General features: G+C 40.3%; 2 protein-coding genes across 3 annotated transcripts; one reads left to right on the top strand and one right to left on the bottom strand.

Moving 5' to 3' along the window:
• Positions 1 to 9,706: 9,706 nt before the first annotated feature.
• LOC6652958 (bypass of stop codon protein 1) lies at positions 9,707 to 10,291 on the bottom strand. The gene has a single exon (XM_023181436.2). It carries the CDS (start codon positions 10,262 to 10,264, stop codon positions 9,818 to 9,820), a length of 447 nt encoding a protein of 148 aa, XP_023037204.1. The 5' UTR covers positions 10,265 to 10,291; the 3' UTR covers positions 9,707 to 9,817.
• A 1,252-nt stretch (positions 10,292 to 11,543) lies between these two features.
• On the top strand, positions 11,544 to 15,832 carry LOC6652957 (mucin-19). 2 transcript variants are annotated; one of them, XM_047011632.1, is made up of 10 exons: positions 11,544 to 12,338; positions 12,411 to 12,989; positions 13,056 to 13,220; positions 13,286 to 13,438; positions 13,507 to 13,920; positions 13,983 to 14,264; positions 14,330 to 14,488; positions 14,555 to 14,848; positions 14,916 to 15,056; positions 15,132 to 15,832. In XM_047011632.1, the coding sequence occupies exons 1-10, from the start codon at positions 11,582 to 11,584 to the stop codon at positions 15,698 to 15,700; spliced, it is 3,513 nt and encodes a 1,170-aa protein (XP_046867588.1). In that variant the 5' UTR covers positions 11,544 to 11,581; the 3' UTR covers positions 15,701 to 15,832. The 2 variants fall into 2 exon arrangements, with proteins under 2 accessions (XP_046867588.1, XP_046867589.1); XM_047011633.1 differs by lacking the exon at positions 13,286 to 13,438.
• The last annotated feature ends 42 nt before the right edge of the window (positions 15,833 to 15,874 follow it).

Below are 15,874 nucleotides of genomic sequence, written 5' to 3'. Positions count from 1 at the left end.
AAAGTTCCTAAAGGCATCGGTACACTATCTTTTGCCGTCTTGGGTCTATATAGAACAAACAAACTCGTAAACAAATATTGAAACATACAATCATACATCTGTTTGTTTTCTTAGAAATGATTGCTGATAATTTAGAGATAAGCCGAAACTGAACTGAAAGAAGGCAGAAAAAAATGCAAATTTAAGTCGCCAAAATGTTAAATACAATAAATCTGTAAGCCAGATGGAGACAAATAAAAAGTAAAGACAGTAAAAACCCATTGTATGCAACTTTGCTTTAAAAGTTTTACTTTATAGTCAATATCGAATTGCCCAGCTATTTGTATGGATATGTATTCAGTGTTTTCTTATCTTTATTAACTTTCTAGAATTTAAGTATTATATTCGTTATATTTGTCTAATCGTATAATTAGTCTAGATCTGCATGAACTCTGAAATGGAAAAAAATAAGCAAGTAATGCATACCAAAGAGCTAATAGAATAGAATGAGAAATGCTCATTTAAAAGCGTTCCTGGTCTATGACCCACTGGGCCAAAAGGTTTTGATCACACTTTTCAAATCACTTCAAGCAAGCAATGCACAACTGGTCAAAACAACAAATCTTCACATTCAGACACATTTAGGCTACGATTCAAAGGCGACATTGGACAGGACAGACAGCCTGCAAGATGATGCTGAGGATGGCAATGTCGTGGGGGGTATGTGCGGATGATGTCAAGGTACCGGCCAAGCGTCACAGATGTCAGGGACGGACGCCCCGCCCCCGCCACTCTGGGTCTAGCTAGAGGTAGAGGACAATTAGCGTCGGCCGCAGCTAATTATGGCCATGTAGCCGCGGGTGGTGGCCAATGACCACGACCCCGTGAACCAAGGACTACTATGTATGTACCTTTAGTATGTGTTTGGATGCTGCCATAGACTGACTGGTGGTGGTGGTAATGGTAGCCTTGGCATCATCCCGACTCACTTGCGGTTCTATGCACCACGGACCAAATTTCACTTTTCCTTTTTTTCTCCACGTTGACATTTTTCGCATAGTGGCCGGAGAGGAGAGTAGGCGGGGGGAGACTATGGAAATGGGAACGGGGATGGGGATGGTGAAGGAGGCGTTGTGAAACCCTTAATTAACTTTCGGGCGCAAATATTGTGCCAGGATGGACCCAAAACCAAGGCGAAAAAGAGAACCCACTAATCCAGGACAATTGCGTTTTGTTTGTTTTCATTGTTGCCGTTGCTGCTGTTTTTGTTGTTGTTGTTGCTGTGGTTGTGTTGTTGTGCAATGTGAGCTGTCCTGGGCACAGGGACATTTGAGAAGGCAAAGCCAGAAACCCACACAAACAAAAGGAATCCCAAATTGGGAGTACATAATACGAGAAGGACGTCATCTACTATGTCCCTCTCCTATGTCACACGTTTTGTGTGTGTTTAAGTTCTTCGGTTGCCATGTCGCGTGCTCTTCCACCATCATCATCGTCATCATCATTCCCATCCAAATCATCATCCTTATACATGGAAAGTGAAAATGGCAACATCCATGGTCCTTCTCTAATGGCGCTGGTGGCTGATCAAAAGTGAAACTGCCCGCTTACTACACACATCCACACAAATATCATGAGTGATTCTGGGACACCTTCAATTTCCTTTGACAACTGCTGTTGATTACAGAATGTTACACTGAGAGAAAACAAAAGAAATAAAGTAAGTAAGTCGTCTCGCCGACTTGGGTATACCATACACCAGGTGAAACAAATATATAAAATTTCGAAAACCAAATGTATGTCTATTAAATTGCTTTAACATGCCCTCATACCATATGCTATCTCGCTCACTCTACAAACACACGAGCACTCTAGCGCCGCCACCAGCCAACGGCCAAATCTGCCCTTATGGATCGCGTAGCAAAATACGTTCATACGTATATTTTGTATGTTTCTAGTCCGATTTCAATCAAATTTGGTAGTTTGATAGAAATAGATAAGATTTATTAGTCTGCCAAATTTGATCGCGATGGTCAAAAAATTGCAAGATACAATCGGTTTTTTCTAAATTATGGAGGCGGAAGTGGGCATGGCAACATATTAAAATATATGTATTCTGCGCGCATACTAAGCCAATGTACATACTAAATTCGTTGACTTTAGCTTTGTTAGTTTTCGAGAAAATCAGTTTTATTTAATTTGCGGGGGCGGAAATGGGCGTGGCAAAATTTTTAAATAGTCAATATCTGCGCGTGTATTAAGCTAGCTTACATATCAAATTTAGTGTCGGTAGCTGTCATAGTTTTTAAGAAAATCTGTTTTTTGTAAATTCCGGGGGCGGAAGGGGGCGTGGCAAAAATTTGAAACAAACTCGATAAGCGTACATACTACACGAGACTGCATTGCAAATTTGGTGGCTCTAGCTCTTATAGTCTCCGAGATCTAGGTGTTCATACGGACGGACGGACGGACGGACGGACAGACGGACATGGCTAGATCGACTCGGTTGTTGATCCTGATCAAGAATATATATACTTTGTGGGGTCGGAGATGCTTCCTTCTGCCTGTTACATACATTTTGGCGACTTTAATATACCATTTCACCCTATGGGTGTATGGTATAAAAACAATACGGAAAGTCTTTGTGATCTTTGCTCTTGTTAATTGGGTCAATCTTTTAAGTCTCACTCGATTACTGGTGACACAACCACATCTACACTGACAAGACGAGTACTTACCAAATAGTAGGTGGATTAATTGCAGCATTTCGCTCCTTGTACATATAATAAACGAATTTTACACCTACTCAAGCAAACGTATAGGTAATTTCAGTTGCCAAACCACAAGCATCCTGCTGGCAATGAAGGCAACGATAACTACGACATTAATAGTGACTACACACCCTGACACCCACAAACACAGGCAAACCCACACACACACACACACCCCCACAAACACAGACTTGTACACCTGACTGACCAATGCAACCTTATTGTGCCTAGTGCCTGGTGCACACACTCATTATAGCATGTGGTCAAACACAAAGTATGTCGTATCTCGGCCTGAACTACATACTGATGGGAAGTTGCTTCGTTACGAGCCGTAAGATTAGGTAAGGGAAACATCTTGTCTCGACCATATTCATTATGAAATGAGTTTCTAAAGCCAGCTTAGCCTATCAGAAGTCGACATAGGCAACAGAAATACGCGAATTATAATTATAAGTAAATTCTATAATACGACGAACAATCGACACAATACAAAGATTATAGCCTTCGATTCGTTGGCGAAGCGACACATACATAAGTAGCCAAATACCCGTTCTTTAACTTTTAAAGATGTCCTGGATTGCTCACACTACAATCATTCGACTTAGTTCCTTTTTTCTTACCGTCTATGAATTTTTGAACCGTTTTCGACTGAGGCGGCCAGACAGGAAAAAAAAGGAAAACCCCTTGTGTAAAAATTTAACAAGGAATGTGTCGGATATTGCGCCAACATTAAACGCATGTGGGTAGCGAATGGACGGGAGTTGGGTGAGCAGAAGGAATTTGATAGGACACAATGCAAAAAAAAAGGGAAGAGCTTGAAAGTGTGGTCAACACGGCGCTGGAATGGGGAATCATGGATGACATGGCACGACAACAAAACAACAGACTGCGCTGCCTTTAATAACATACAACTTGGTGATTTACTCTATGATTAATCACACTTGAAAATGTGACAATTTCTTCCAAAAGGATATTTCTTCAAAGGATATGCCAATGACTCCAAAGCATTAAGAAATGGGTTTAAAATGTTTGCAAAAATGTCACATTCATATTTTCCCAAAAAAAATTTACATAATCTCATGAAACGCACATTGATGTAAATCAAGTGAGGAGAGAGGAGAGAAGTTTTTACTCCCACGGTTGGGTTTACATCCGATTATACGGAAACGGAAGACTGCTGAAAAAGAAAACTGTAAAAGTAAATAATTTTCCTTTGTTTAAGCAAATAAAAGCCTCAATTTCAGCTGCGTCTTAATTTCATTCGGCATTACATAATAATCAGAGATATATAGAGACATAGAGAGAGAGAGAGAGAGAGAGGAGGAGGAAAACCACTTTGTGTTTTTCTACTATGTTGATTGTTCTTTATTCCTTCCATTCATATACATACATATGTATATATATTTTCTTAGTTTTTTTTATGACCCGACAAAAGAAGACATACCCACCAACCGACCGACCGGCAGACCTTCCAAACAACCAACCAGAGACAGACCGACCCTCGTGAAATTCGCTAGAAAACGCACAGAAAATAAAACAAAAAGCCGCCACGTGGTAATTACAAATATTGACATTTCCTTTTCAGACCGAAACCAAGACAGCAAAAAGAGAAAGCACGGATCTGGGCCTGGTCGTCAGTTGTCTATGTGAACCACACATACACACATGGTTCTGTGTATGCATATGTGTGTGTGTAAACAGAGAGAGGTATGTACATAGGTAACTTTATACCATACCCAAAAATTTAGTGAATCGAACAATGGCCACGCTCTGTACCCCTCTGGCTCATCATCAGAATCCTCATCATTAGAACCACTCATAGCTGTTGTGTGCTTTTGGGTTTTACTTATTGTTAGATTAGGTTCTAGCGATCGGATTACGTTGGCCAGCATTTCACACGCTACTTGGGTTTGCCTCCCACATTTGCTCATTTTCCAATGGAGACGACCAATTGACCAGTTTGTATATTCAACATTAATTTTATTAAAGAGAAAAGTGGTTAGCTTAAAGATCAATCATAGAGGCATACTGTCCAGCTATTTAAAGGTTCGAAGGGTCTTCTTCGTCTCCCGGTCTGGGGAAACGAAGGATCGAATCGATCAAACACTTGTACCTTGCCTTACATCCTACAACTCCCTGCAGTTCGCTCATTCTCCACTTTTCACAGCTTAAGCGGATTAGGTTACAATGAACGTGTAAAGGACAAAAAAAAGGAAGCAATGCGCCAGTGGTTCAGTGGTTGAGCACACACAGTTCAACAACACAATAGGCTAACGTAACAAAAAAAGGGAAGACACCACACGGCACACGGGGCGACTCAGTTCATTGTCAGCTGTGAGAAGGCGTGACAAGAGCCGGTGGCGGTTTTGAGCGTCATGTGCCAAGTGGATTTGCAGCTTGTAATCCTTGTTACAAAACAATAAAGGACAGCCCGTTCGGATACATGAAAATTGCATCAGGTCATTGTCACTGCGATTTTGATTAATTTTCTAGGAATTATGAGACGTTAGTTGGACGTAACTTAAGTTTTTTGCCTAAGTCTTTTGGATTGCGCTCTCTCTCTCTCTCTCGTTGAAATGCGCTCATTAGGCTTATTTTGTTGACCACTTGGATATTCCATTGACCAGAAAACAAATGCTTCCCAAAATGCTTTGCTCTGTTCTGTCTCAAGAGCCACTATCAAAAGTGCTCTGAGGCATGCAGAAGCATGTTTCCATCAAATTGTGAGTACAGTCTGCAACAATTTAATAAGCATAGTATACTTTACAGCGCCACAGCGAACATCATCTGCTGCTGCCCATCAAAAATGAAACGACTATGACTACTTGGGATAAAAACGGGGAAGACACACCGAAACCAGAGCACAACACTTTACCATGACCGACCATGTCATCGATTGATAATGATGAGGGTCATTTGGTGATAAAAGCTTTTTATGTGTGTGCCCCCCTGCCTCTCACTCCTCAGTCCTCTGTCCTTTGTCCTTTGTCCACATGCATGCAGAAGCATAAGCAAGTGCGTTGCGCGTGGCATCATAAAACGCAGCGGCAACATCGAAAATGATTAAATTTTTCAGCCCTTTCTTTGTGAAAGGGATCGCTTAAAGTGAGGGGTGCTTGTCGAGCAGAAGGGAAATGCTCGTAAATAATAATTTCAGCACATTCGCTCATCGGACAGAAGCAGAAGGGTTGCCTCTCCTTAAATGAAACATTATTTTGTAATGCAAAGAACAAAATAAAAATAAATGATTTTCATTGGCTGCATTCCCATACAAGACGTTTAAACTGCACGTCCGGTTTAGTATGTAATTTTTGGTTTTAGTTTTGTTGACGATGACTTTAATTTTTGAATTGTTGAATCCATGAATTGTATACGTTTGCTTTCTCGAGAAGTTTGTGTGGTCCAATATTGTTGTTTTTTTAAAAATTGTTCATAATAAAAATAAAAATTTGTCTTTCTTTGAGTTTTTCAGCTTTTCTCGCAGAAGTCAAGAAAGAGTAAAAGAGGGAAAAGTCTAAAACTTACGTTTACGAAAATGCCCTGTTGCAATTTTAAAAAAATTTAAAGGGAATTCAAATATGAATCAATTTATAGATGTCCCTAATGAAAAACAGTTTAGCAACAAATAGAAAGTATACATAAGACTTCTATCTGTTCGAGATTCTAAAAATGCTTTCTTTAATGTTAAGTTTAAAGCATTCTAAAACTTTAAAACATCATCAATTATAAATTAAAGAAATAGACCTAGATTTCCCGACATTTTGGATATGCCAATGTTCCCGTGAGTAAATTGGAGATTCCTTTATATAGCCCTGGGAGTATGCTATGCACTATTTTGCCTTAGTAGCTACTGCAGCTTCATTTGGTCACTCGCCAGCATAAAAGTATGCCATACCAAATTTAATTTTACCAACTTTCAACTCCATTTGCCTAATCCAATATTCCCTCCATTCCCTAAGTCTCGCACCACTCTAACCACTCTGGCCCCACCGCAGCCCTGTATAAGTATATTAATTTACTTTTGCTATCCTTGACAATAGAGTATTTCGTTTGAGTGTGAGATATTTGAAAGCATCTTCGACTACATAAGAACATTGAAGTTTTAAGGTCACTGACATGGGAAATTGTCATCAGATGTTACCACTAATTCTTATTCTTCAGCATTTAATTAAGATAATTAAGACAATATGCAATAGAAAACCTTTACAAGGGTATACAACATTTTACAAGGTCGAAAAATTTACTCTGCCCTATCTTCTTTTTTTTGTAACTAACGTGCAAGACATATTAAAATCAACTTAATTAAATTGTAATTGGATATACTTTTCCTTTTTATGCTTACTTTTTATACCCTTGCAAAAAGGGTATATTAATTTTGGTCAGAAGTGTGCAACGCATAGAAGGAAGCATCTCCGACCATATAAAGTATATATATTCTTGATCAGCATGACGAGACGAGTTCATATAGCCATGTCAGTCCGTCCGTCCGTCTGTCCGTCCGTCTGGATCAACGCAAACTCCTCCTAGACCGTTAGAGCTACAGGGTTGAAATTTGCAATGTAGGCTTGTATATACTGCAGGCGTTGTATATCTCGGATTCAGCCGGATCGGATCACTATATCATATAGCTCCCATACAAATGACAAAGTCACGAACAGTGACTTTGCTTAATAACTTCGTTATTTTCTAAGCTATTGTCGTGAAATTTAATATTGGTGAGTTAATTACACATATAAACGACTATGCCAAATTTGATCAAGATGGGGTGACTATATCATATAGCTCCCATAGGAACGACCGGTCGAAAACAGTGACTTTTGTCAATAACTTCGTTACTTTTAACGCGATTGCTCTCAAATTAAATATTTGTTAGTTTAATATATCTGTTAATGACTGTGCCATACTTTATAAAGATCGGGTAACTATATCATATAGCTCCCATAGGAACGATCGGTGGAAAACAGTGACTTTGATCAATATCGTCGTTATTTGCTATGCTAAGATTGTAGGCCGTTCTTTCGGAAACAGCTTTTTTAGATAAAACGTTTTTCCATTTTGATGGCTACAGGTAAGGAAAGAGGTACCAAAAAAGTTGCAAGGGTATACAAACTTTGACGCGGTCGAAGTTAGCCCCGGCCCTCTGGTTTTTGTTGATTTTTCTTTTGCCACAAACAAAATGCGTGATGTCTCTTTTACTCACACTTAAACCCACGCACACACACACACACACACACTTACACACACATTGTGACTTTGGAAGGAGCTAGAGACACGTGCCAGAGGAGGTTGGGCGGTTGTGTTCGGTGTTGGTTGGTGGTTGTTAATAAGCAGCTCATCCCGCGAATGGCTTTAAAGTTGTGGACACGCTCCCATTTACTCCTATCTTCTCCAGTACGCAACAAGCAACCTCTTCTCCGATGAGATGACATGCCTGCCCTTCTTGTTTATGCAACGAAACTAATTTAAAGTGCTTCATGCGGCGGTCGCTTAATCCGCCGTCGGTCTCCGCCTCTCCGTCTCTCTGTGTGTGATAACTTTGTTAGGTTATTGTTGTTGTTGTTATTGTTGTTATTGTTGACACGCATGTGGAGGCCAAATAATAAACAATATAGTTAGTAATTAAATGGCAGAGCCACGTGTCCAAATGAAGCCAAAAAAAAAAAAAATATAAGGAAAAAGGAACTCATCAACATGAACTGTCAGAGGACAAGTCAATTAAATTGTCAGCGAATAGCTGAATGGGTGACATATTGTATTAAAATTGTCGTTTTTCTTTCAGCTAAACAAGTATACATAACATATAATACTCATAGTGTTTCAATCAAACGCGCCAACTTTCGAAAGTTTATTCTTGTTTAGCTTCATAAGAGATAATTTATTTTTCAATTAAAAAGATTGACTACTTTCTGTATATGGAAGTTAGATAGCCTTGAATTTTACATCTCTTATTGGACGCCATTAACATGATCTCTTTGCTGTCCACACAATTTCAAATATTATCGATATAACATCATTTTACGTTCAACAACAATATTTTGGTGACCCCGACGTTCGATTTCCACAACAAACTACAAATTAATTTGTTTACATGAGTTATTTCGGTTGACATGTAATTACAGAGATATATCTATATAGTTATATGGAATTATTGGTTATTATTCTCATACATACATACTACTTTTGTATACATATGTATATTCTGAACTCGTTGGTAGTCCTGCTTACTGAATTGTCGCTTAGGAAAGTTTTTCGTCACTCGGCACTAAACTAATTTATTTTCAATATTCAATTCACAAAATTGAGCACGCCTAATGGCAATTGGCAGACCATGCATATTTGTGGCTTCATTACGGTTGAAAATTGTGTAATCTACATACACACACTCACCCATAGAGAACACTACATAACTAGGCGCTTGTGCTGGTTTTCTGTTGCCGCCTTTTAGGCGCACATTTACAAATTCTATTTTCATGGGCTTTTCAGTCAACGTTAATGTCCACGACTGCCATCAAAATATCTTCATATATATGTATATGGAATTATATTGTATGTATATACATATTTGCAAAAATAAATTGTGGAAAATCTTTTTACGAATTAAATTTCATTTGTTTACGACTTAATGAAAAGCCACAAAGCTTTTGCCAATGGGCTTTGTCTGTCAGAGTTTCAGTTTCTATCACTCTGTGTGTGTGGGTGTGTGTGTGTGTGTGTGTGTGTGTATGTGTGGGTGTTTACACATACAAACATCATGGCAAATACAAAATTTATAGCTCGTATTTTTGGCACAATTAAGATTTGCTCACATAAACGTCCAAGTTGTCAGCATTAAGTGCTTTTGGCTCAAAAACTTTTAATTGAAATAATTTCTTTAGGCCTCGGTTTGAAGCATTCGAGATTGTTGGAGGGTTTTGGGGGGGTAATCCAAAGTACAAACACAAGAGTCGTTTGGGGACATATTTTTTTGATTTTATATTTATACATATTTTCTATTCCTGTTTTTTTTCACAAAGGTAAAACTAAAGCAAGTTTTTTATTGTTAGAAAGACAATAGTTGTTTTAAGGACTTAGTAAATATAGCCCTTATCGTTTTTGAATTTATAGCAGAAGCGTTTGAAACAAATTCGCGTTCTCACTGTCGACGAGGATGTGCTTGCAGTCGTCGAACTGGAGGATGAAGAAGATGATGACGATGAGGAACTCGAGGTAGAACTATCGATGGTGGTGGCATTGCCAGTCGTTGTGGCAACTGTTGCTGTGGATTGGGTTACATTGATGGGCAACGTTGTAGTCTCGATGGTTGTGCCATTTATGGCGGTTGTTGTTGTTGTTGGAGCACTCGTTGTTGAGTTCTCCGTCTCCAAATCCAAAAAGTTCATCAATACATCCATGAATTTTAAAATGGAGCCACGATCTTCTGAGGTGAAGGTTTGTGCCGATGCCGTTGGGCCAATCAAAGACCAACTACATAGCAAGGCGACTATGGAGAAGAGAACGGAATGTTGATTTAACATTAATGAGGCGGCAACTTTCAGTGTTAGTCAAATATTCTAACTGGATAAATTGAAGGTCAATTTGTTGCATTTATATAGATGCCCAAATGTGTGCCATAAAACTGACCAAATGTTTCCCATATCTCTATACGGAAATCACTCAAACGAAGCTCGTCAAGTCACGTGCGACGAAAAAACCCCAAAAAATATATACATAGATACATACATATGTATTTGCAGATATTCTTGTCAAATTATTCACTACGTGTTAGTTACTTATGTTTTGTGACTTTCATCATGGTAATAAGTCAAAATTTTTAGTATTTTTTTCCAAAATTGTTTATCTAATACTTCAGAATGATTTCAAAGTGAATGAAATTTACAAAGTGAACGAGAATCAAGAGTGAATGAAGACTAAGCATGAGTAATCAGCTTTCATCTTGAAATAGTTTTGGCATGACTTGACTAAGTAAACTAAATCGAATGTTTAAGTAGATAAGGTAATTTTTTGCCCAATTCAGTGTAAGACAAATTTTATAGGTCTCATTCTTGGATTTGAATTATCCCAGTAAGAAATAATATAAATATTTTGTTTACCTGATAAAACGCATTGTGTTTTCGAAGTTTTTTTTTTTTAAGTTTTAAATCGTTTGGTTTAGTTTGTTAGGTGGACCGTTTAATTAAAGAATTAGGACGTTTCTCCACCGTTTTCTGTCTACTTTCCATTTCTGTTATCGAAACGATCGGAATGAATTGAATATATATAAAATGTAATGTATTGTAAAATGTACTTAAGGCTCAAAGCAGGTATCGATATCAGATATTCTTAAAAAGTCGTCGGTAGTATCTGGTTAGCAAAAACTTAATGATTGCCGTGTTCATTAGCTTAGTAAGTCTGTGTCAATTCTATTTATCATTCAACATTTTGGGCCATCTCATGGCGACTAACACAAATGCATCAATTGAATGCATGTGTGTAGATGGGCAGATAAACCAAAACATGCTGCTGGAGGGAGACAATGCATGGCAAAAGAATGCTGAAATGTTTGTTGTTGACTCTGTTGACAGCATCTGAAAATCAAACGAGCTATCTGTGAGCACGTCTTGCGGCATGCCAATAATGTGTAGTGGAGAGACAAAGCCAAAAACGATTATCTCTGTTTCGGCCAGAGTTCGTTATCAGCGAATGCTTTAGACCTGCATTTACTCACACAACGCATAGGTCGATGATAATCATCGGCCCGAGATTGGGGGCTATAAAAGCGAATGGCATACAGCTCAGATATATCAATCGCTCATACAACGCATAGTTGAGCAATCACAAAACGGGACAACAATATGTGGCGTCTTCAGCTATTCCTAGTGCTCTCCAGTAGCTTTCTCATACCGCATGAGGCAAAGCCCACAACGCGGTCGCCGTTCACCTCATCGCTATCGTCATCGACATCGACATCGGCAGCGATATCACCGACTGCGATACCTTCGTTCGGGGTTCGCCAAGTAACAAATGTTGGTCGTTTGGCAGCCAAGGATCTGGCTGATCTCCTTTTGGCCAGTGTTCAGGCACGGAATGCCAAAATGTCACCATTCCAGGAAGCGACCATGAAAACACTTCGCAGCATCGAACCCAAAGAGTCGGGAGTTGTGTGGCTTCATGTGGGCATGGATGTGATTATCGATCAGCTGATAGGAGGTCAAGCCGAAGCCAGCTGCGGCAGAATTATTAAGAAAATCGAGAAATCCATGGATAAAAATAGCCTAACACTGAGCTTGAGATCCTTTTTGGCCCTCTGTACATTCAACAGTATCACATGTAGCCAGAAGGAAGTGGTCCAAATCATAAAGACAACAACGGCCCAAAGCGAATTGTCAGCAATGCTGCGAGAAGAAGGTGTCGGAGGTAGCCGGAATATTCGTACGGCAACGAATAGTCATTCCAAAAATGACGCCGCTCTCCGAGATGACCGTGAATCTGTGTTGGCTTTCCTGCAGGCCAGAAACTTGAGGGAGTTAAGAGCCATTTTAAAGACACTCTTGAAAGTGTGCGGCGCATCAACCAGAGAGACGCATAATATACTTAACAATCTAACAGAGAGTAAGTAAAGTAACGAGTAACTAGTTATTGATTAATCTAATTCATATTTCTCTTTCATTATGTACATTTCAGTGGCTCCTAATGGCATGAATGTCGTGCAGATGAAAGCTTTCAGCATGTTGACCGTTTCGCTAATGGAAAGTCTCTCAGCCATTTCCAATGGCGAGCAGACCGCCTTCTGTGCCGCATCACCGGACAGTTGGTTAGTCCGTTTCCTCAATATGGGCGTTGGAAAGGTGGTCCTTCTGGGCCTGATGACTGCTCTCGACCGTACCATAGTCACTCCACCACCCACAACCAACAATGTAATCAATATAGCAGATCTCAATAGCCTCAATGGTGGTGATTTTTCAGCAACCGATGCAAAATCTGCCAAAACATCGGTGCCATTTAAGCGTTCCAGTTTGCCTGGTTCCCTGTTGGACAGTATTGTAAACAAGGCTGGCGGTACATCATCGGGACTTCCATTGGTCGGTAATCTTCTAGGGGGTGTCAACTCGGCCACAGGAAACAACGATGTCCAATCAGGGTTAGTCAATGCCCTTGTTCCAGCTAACGTTGTGGCTCCCATATTAAGTAGCTCGAAAACTGTACTGACAGGAAGTTCTGGAACCTCAACGGGTAGCTCTTCAGGCATCTCTTCACTTCTAGGTAAGCAATTTAGCCAGATATGCCAGACTGATCCATTCATGAATTTTTCATATTATCCTATTCCAGGGGGTCTCAACTCGGCCACAGGAAATAACATTTCACAAAAGGGATTAGTCAATGCCCTTGTTCCAGCTAATGTTGCGGCTCCTATATTAAGTAGCTCCCAAAATGTACTTGCAAGAAGTTCTGGAACCTCAACGGGTAGCTCTTCAGGCATCTCTTCACTTCTTGGTAAGCGATTTGACCCGTTATGCGGGACTGAGTCATTTAATAAGTTTGAAATTCATCCTTTCTAGGGGGTATCAACTCGGCCACTGGAAACAACGATTCCCAATCAGGATTAGTCAACGCCTTTGTTCCAGCTAACGTTGTCGCTCCCATATTAAGTAGCTCCAATAATGCACTGACAGGAAGTTCTGGAACCTCAACGGGTAGCTCTTCACTTCTTGGTAAGCGATTTAGCTTTAGTTATGCGAAACTGACCCGTTCATTAATTTTTGACATTAACCTATTCAAGGGGGTCTCAACTCGGCCACGGGAAATAACATTTCACAGAAGGGATTAGTCAATGCCCTTGTTCCACTTAACGTTTTGGCTCCCATAGGAAGTAGCGCCACAAACGTAGTGACAGGAAGTTCTGGAACCTCAGGAACTGGAACAGGAAGTTCGACGGGAAGCTCTTCAGGAACTTCTTCAAGCGGTTCAAGTGGTACACCAAGCAGTTCCGGAAGTTCCTCAAGCTCTACTGGTTCCAGTGGCTTAAGTAGTGGTGGTGGTTCTGCTAGATCGGTCATTATCGGAAATGACAATAGTGAAAGTAATTTGGTCGATCTCGATGTTCCCGCCAATGCAGAGGTACTTGCTCTTAACAATATTGTAAGCTCTGTGACTGGAAACGGAGTTGGCACTGTGATTGGCAATAAGATTGAAAGTAAGTGATCTTCAAATATGTTTAAATTTCGGCTAATTGTTGGTGTTTCTTTTTTCACCCAGGCGGTCCAAGCACATTCATCAAGGGCGATAGAAATAAGGTTACGACTGGAGTTAAGGGAACAGTACCAGTGAATGCCCTTGTCGCAGCACTTAATAGCGTGACCAGCGTAGTCAATAACAAATCGAAATCGAGTGGTAGCACCAGTTCAAGTGGTAGCACTTCTTCTGGTGGCAAAACATCGTCTGGTAGCACTTCGACGGGTAGCACTTCGACGGGTAGTGGATCCTCTTCCTCATCCTCAGCTGGTTCTCCAGGCACAGTAATTGGCAATGATGTTACCCGTAAGTTTTTTTCAGTTGTCACAAACTTTCTCGAGGCTGACCAACTATCGTTTTCCTCCTTGTAGAACAAGGTTCTACAATAACAGGCAACAATAATGCTATTACAAAGCTTTTGGATATTGGTCTGCCGATTGTAGCCAATGTTTTGGCTGCTAACAACATTGCCACTTCAAAAAGTGGATCATCTTCCTCCTCAGGCACCGTAATTGGCAATGAAGTAACTCGTAAGTATTTTTTGGGTTGGCACTAACTTTCTCGAGGCTCACCAAATATCGTTTTTCTTCCTGCAGAACAAGGTTCTACAATAACAGGCGACAATAATGCTATTACGAAGCTTCTGAATGTTGATCTGCCAATCGTAGCCGACGTTTTGGCTGCTAATAACATCGTCAGTAAGGGCAATGGTGGTGGCACTTTAATCGGAAACTCTTTGACAACCAAAGGCGATGTTATAAAGGGCAATTCAAACGATATTGTGGAATTGGTTGATGTGAACGGTAATGTTCTAGTGAATGTTTTGGCCTTGACTGGACTAACAACTGGTAGCGGCGGATCTGGCACACAGATCGGCAATAAACTAACAAGTAAGCAATAACTTTAAATAATGAAAAGTATGGAATCTAATGCGGATCAATTGTGTTGAAATTACAGAAGGTCCTCGTCAAATCGTTGTGGGCAACAACAATCGCATCGTGAAATTAGTTAATGTAGATGCCGATGTCCTAGCCAATGTCGATTTGCTCAATGCCATAAGAGGAAGTGGAGCTGCCTGTATTGGTAATCGCCAGAAATGTAAGTTGCGAAATGCACAAGTCGTCAAAAAGTAACGATCATAACCAAATAAAATTGCATTTGTCTTTTATTCAGCTGGACCCGACACAGAAATTGTGGGAAATGATAATAGCATCGTTAAATTGGTCGATTTGGATTTGAATGTATTGGCCAATGTTGATCTATTGAATTCCATTATTAATACGGTTGGAAATGATTGCCCTACTGAATCAACAACTACCGATACACCCACAGAGCCACCGACTCAGCCTCCTACTGAGCCACCCACTCAACCACCTACGGAGCCACCCACTCAACCACCTACGGAGCCACCGACTCAACCACCTACGGAGCCACCCACACAACCTCCCACAGAGCCGCCATATGGACCACCAACCAATGCTCCACCAACTAATGCACCACCAACCAATGCACCACCAACAAATACACCACCAACTAATGCTCCACCAACTAATGCACCACCCACAAATCAACCGCCTACCAACGCCCCGCCTACCAACGCACCACCAACCAATGCCCCACCCACCCGTCCACCCAGTCCTAATCCCAACAATTGTTATCGCCGCTATTGCCGCAAATGGAGGACTCGTCCCAGCTATCTCTGCCAAAAGAACTGTGGCGGCAAGTTGGTATACAGACCCTAAAAAGGAACTCGATACCCACACCACACCACACCACAGAAATCTGTTATTTAAATCTTTATAATATTATTTATTTTGTTGTTTAATTTAAAAAGAAAAAAAACTAAATACATATTGAATCGTTTTCGTAAATTATTCATTATGATGACTTTGAGTTTTCTTTTCCCCTCCTCCACC

Source organism: Drosophila willistoni (genome assembly GCF_018902025.1).
Source record: "Drosophila willistoni isolate 14030-0811.24 chromosome XL unlocalized genomic scaffold, UCI_dwil_1.1 Seg142, whole genome shotgun sequence".
Lineage (NCBI taxonomy): Eukaryota > Metazoa > Arthropoda > Insecta > Diptera > Drosophilidae > Drosophila > Drosophila willistoni.
The sequence above is the reverse complement of the archived record's forward strand: the minus strand, read 5'-3'. Positions and strand labels throughout refer to the sequence as shown.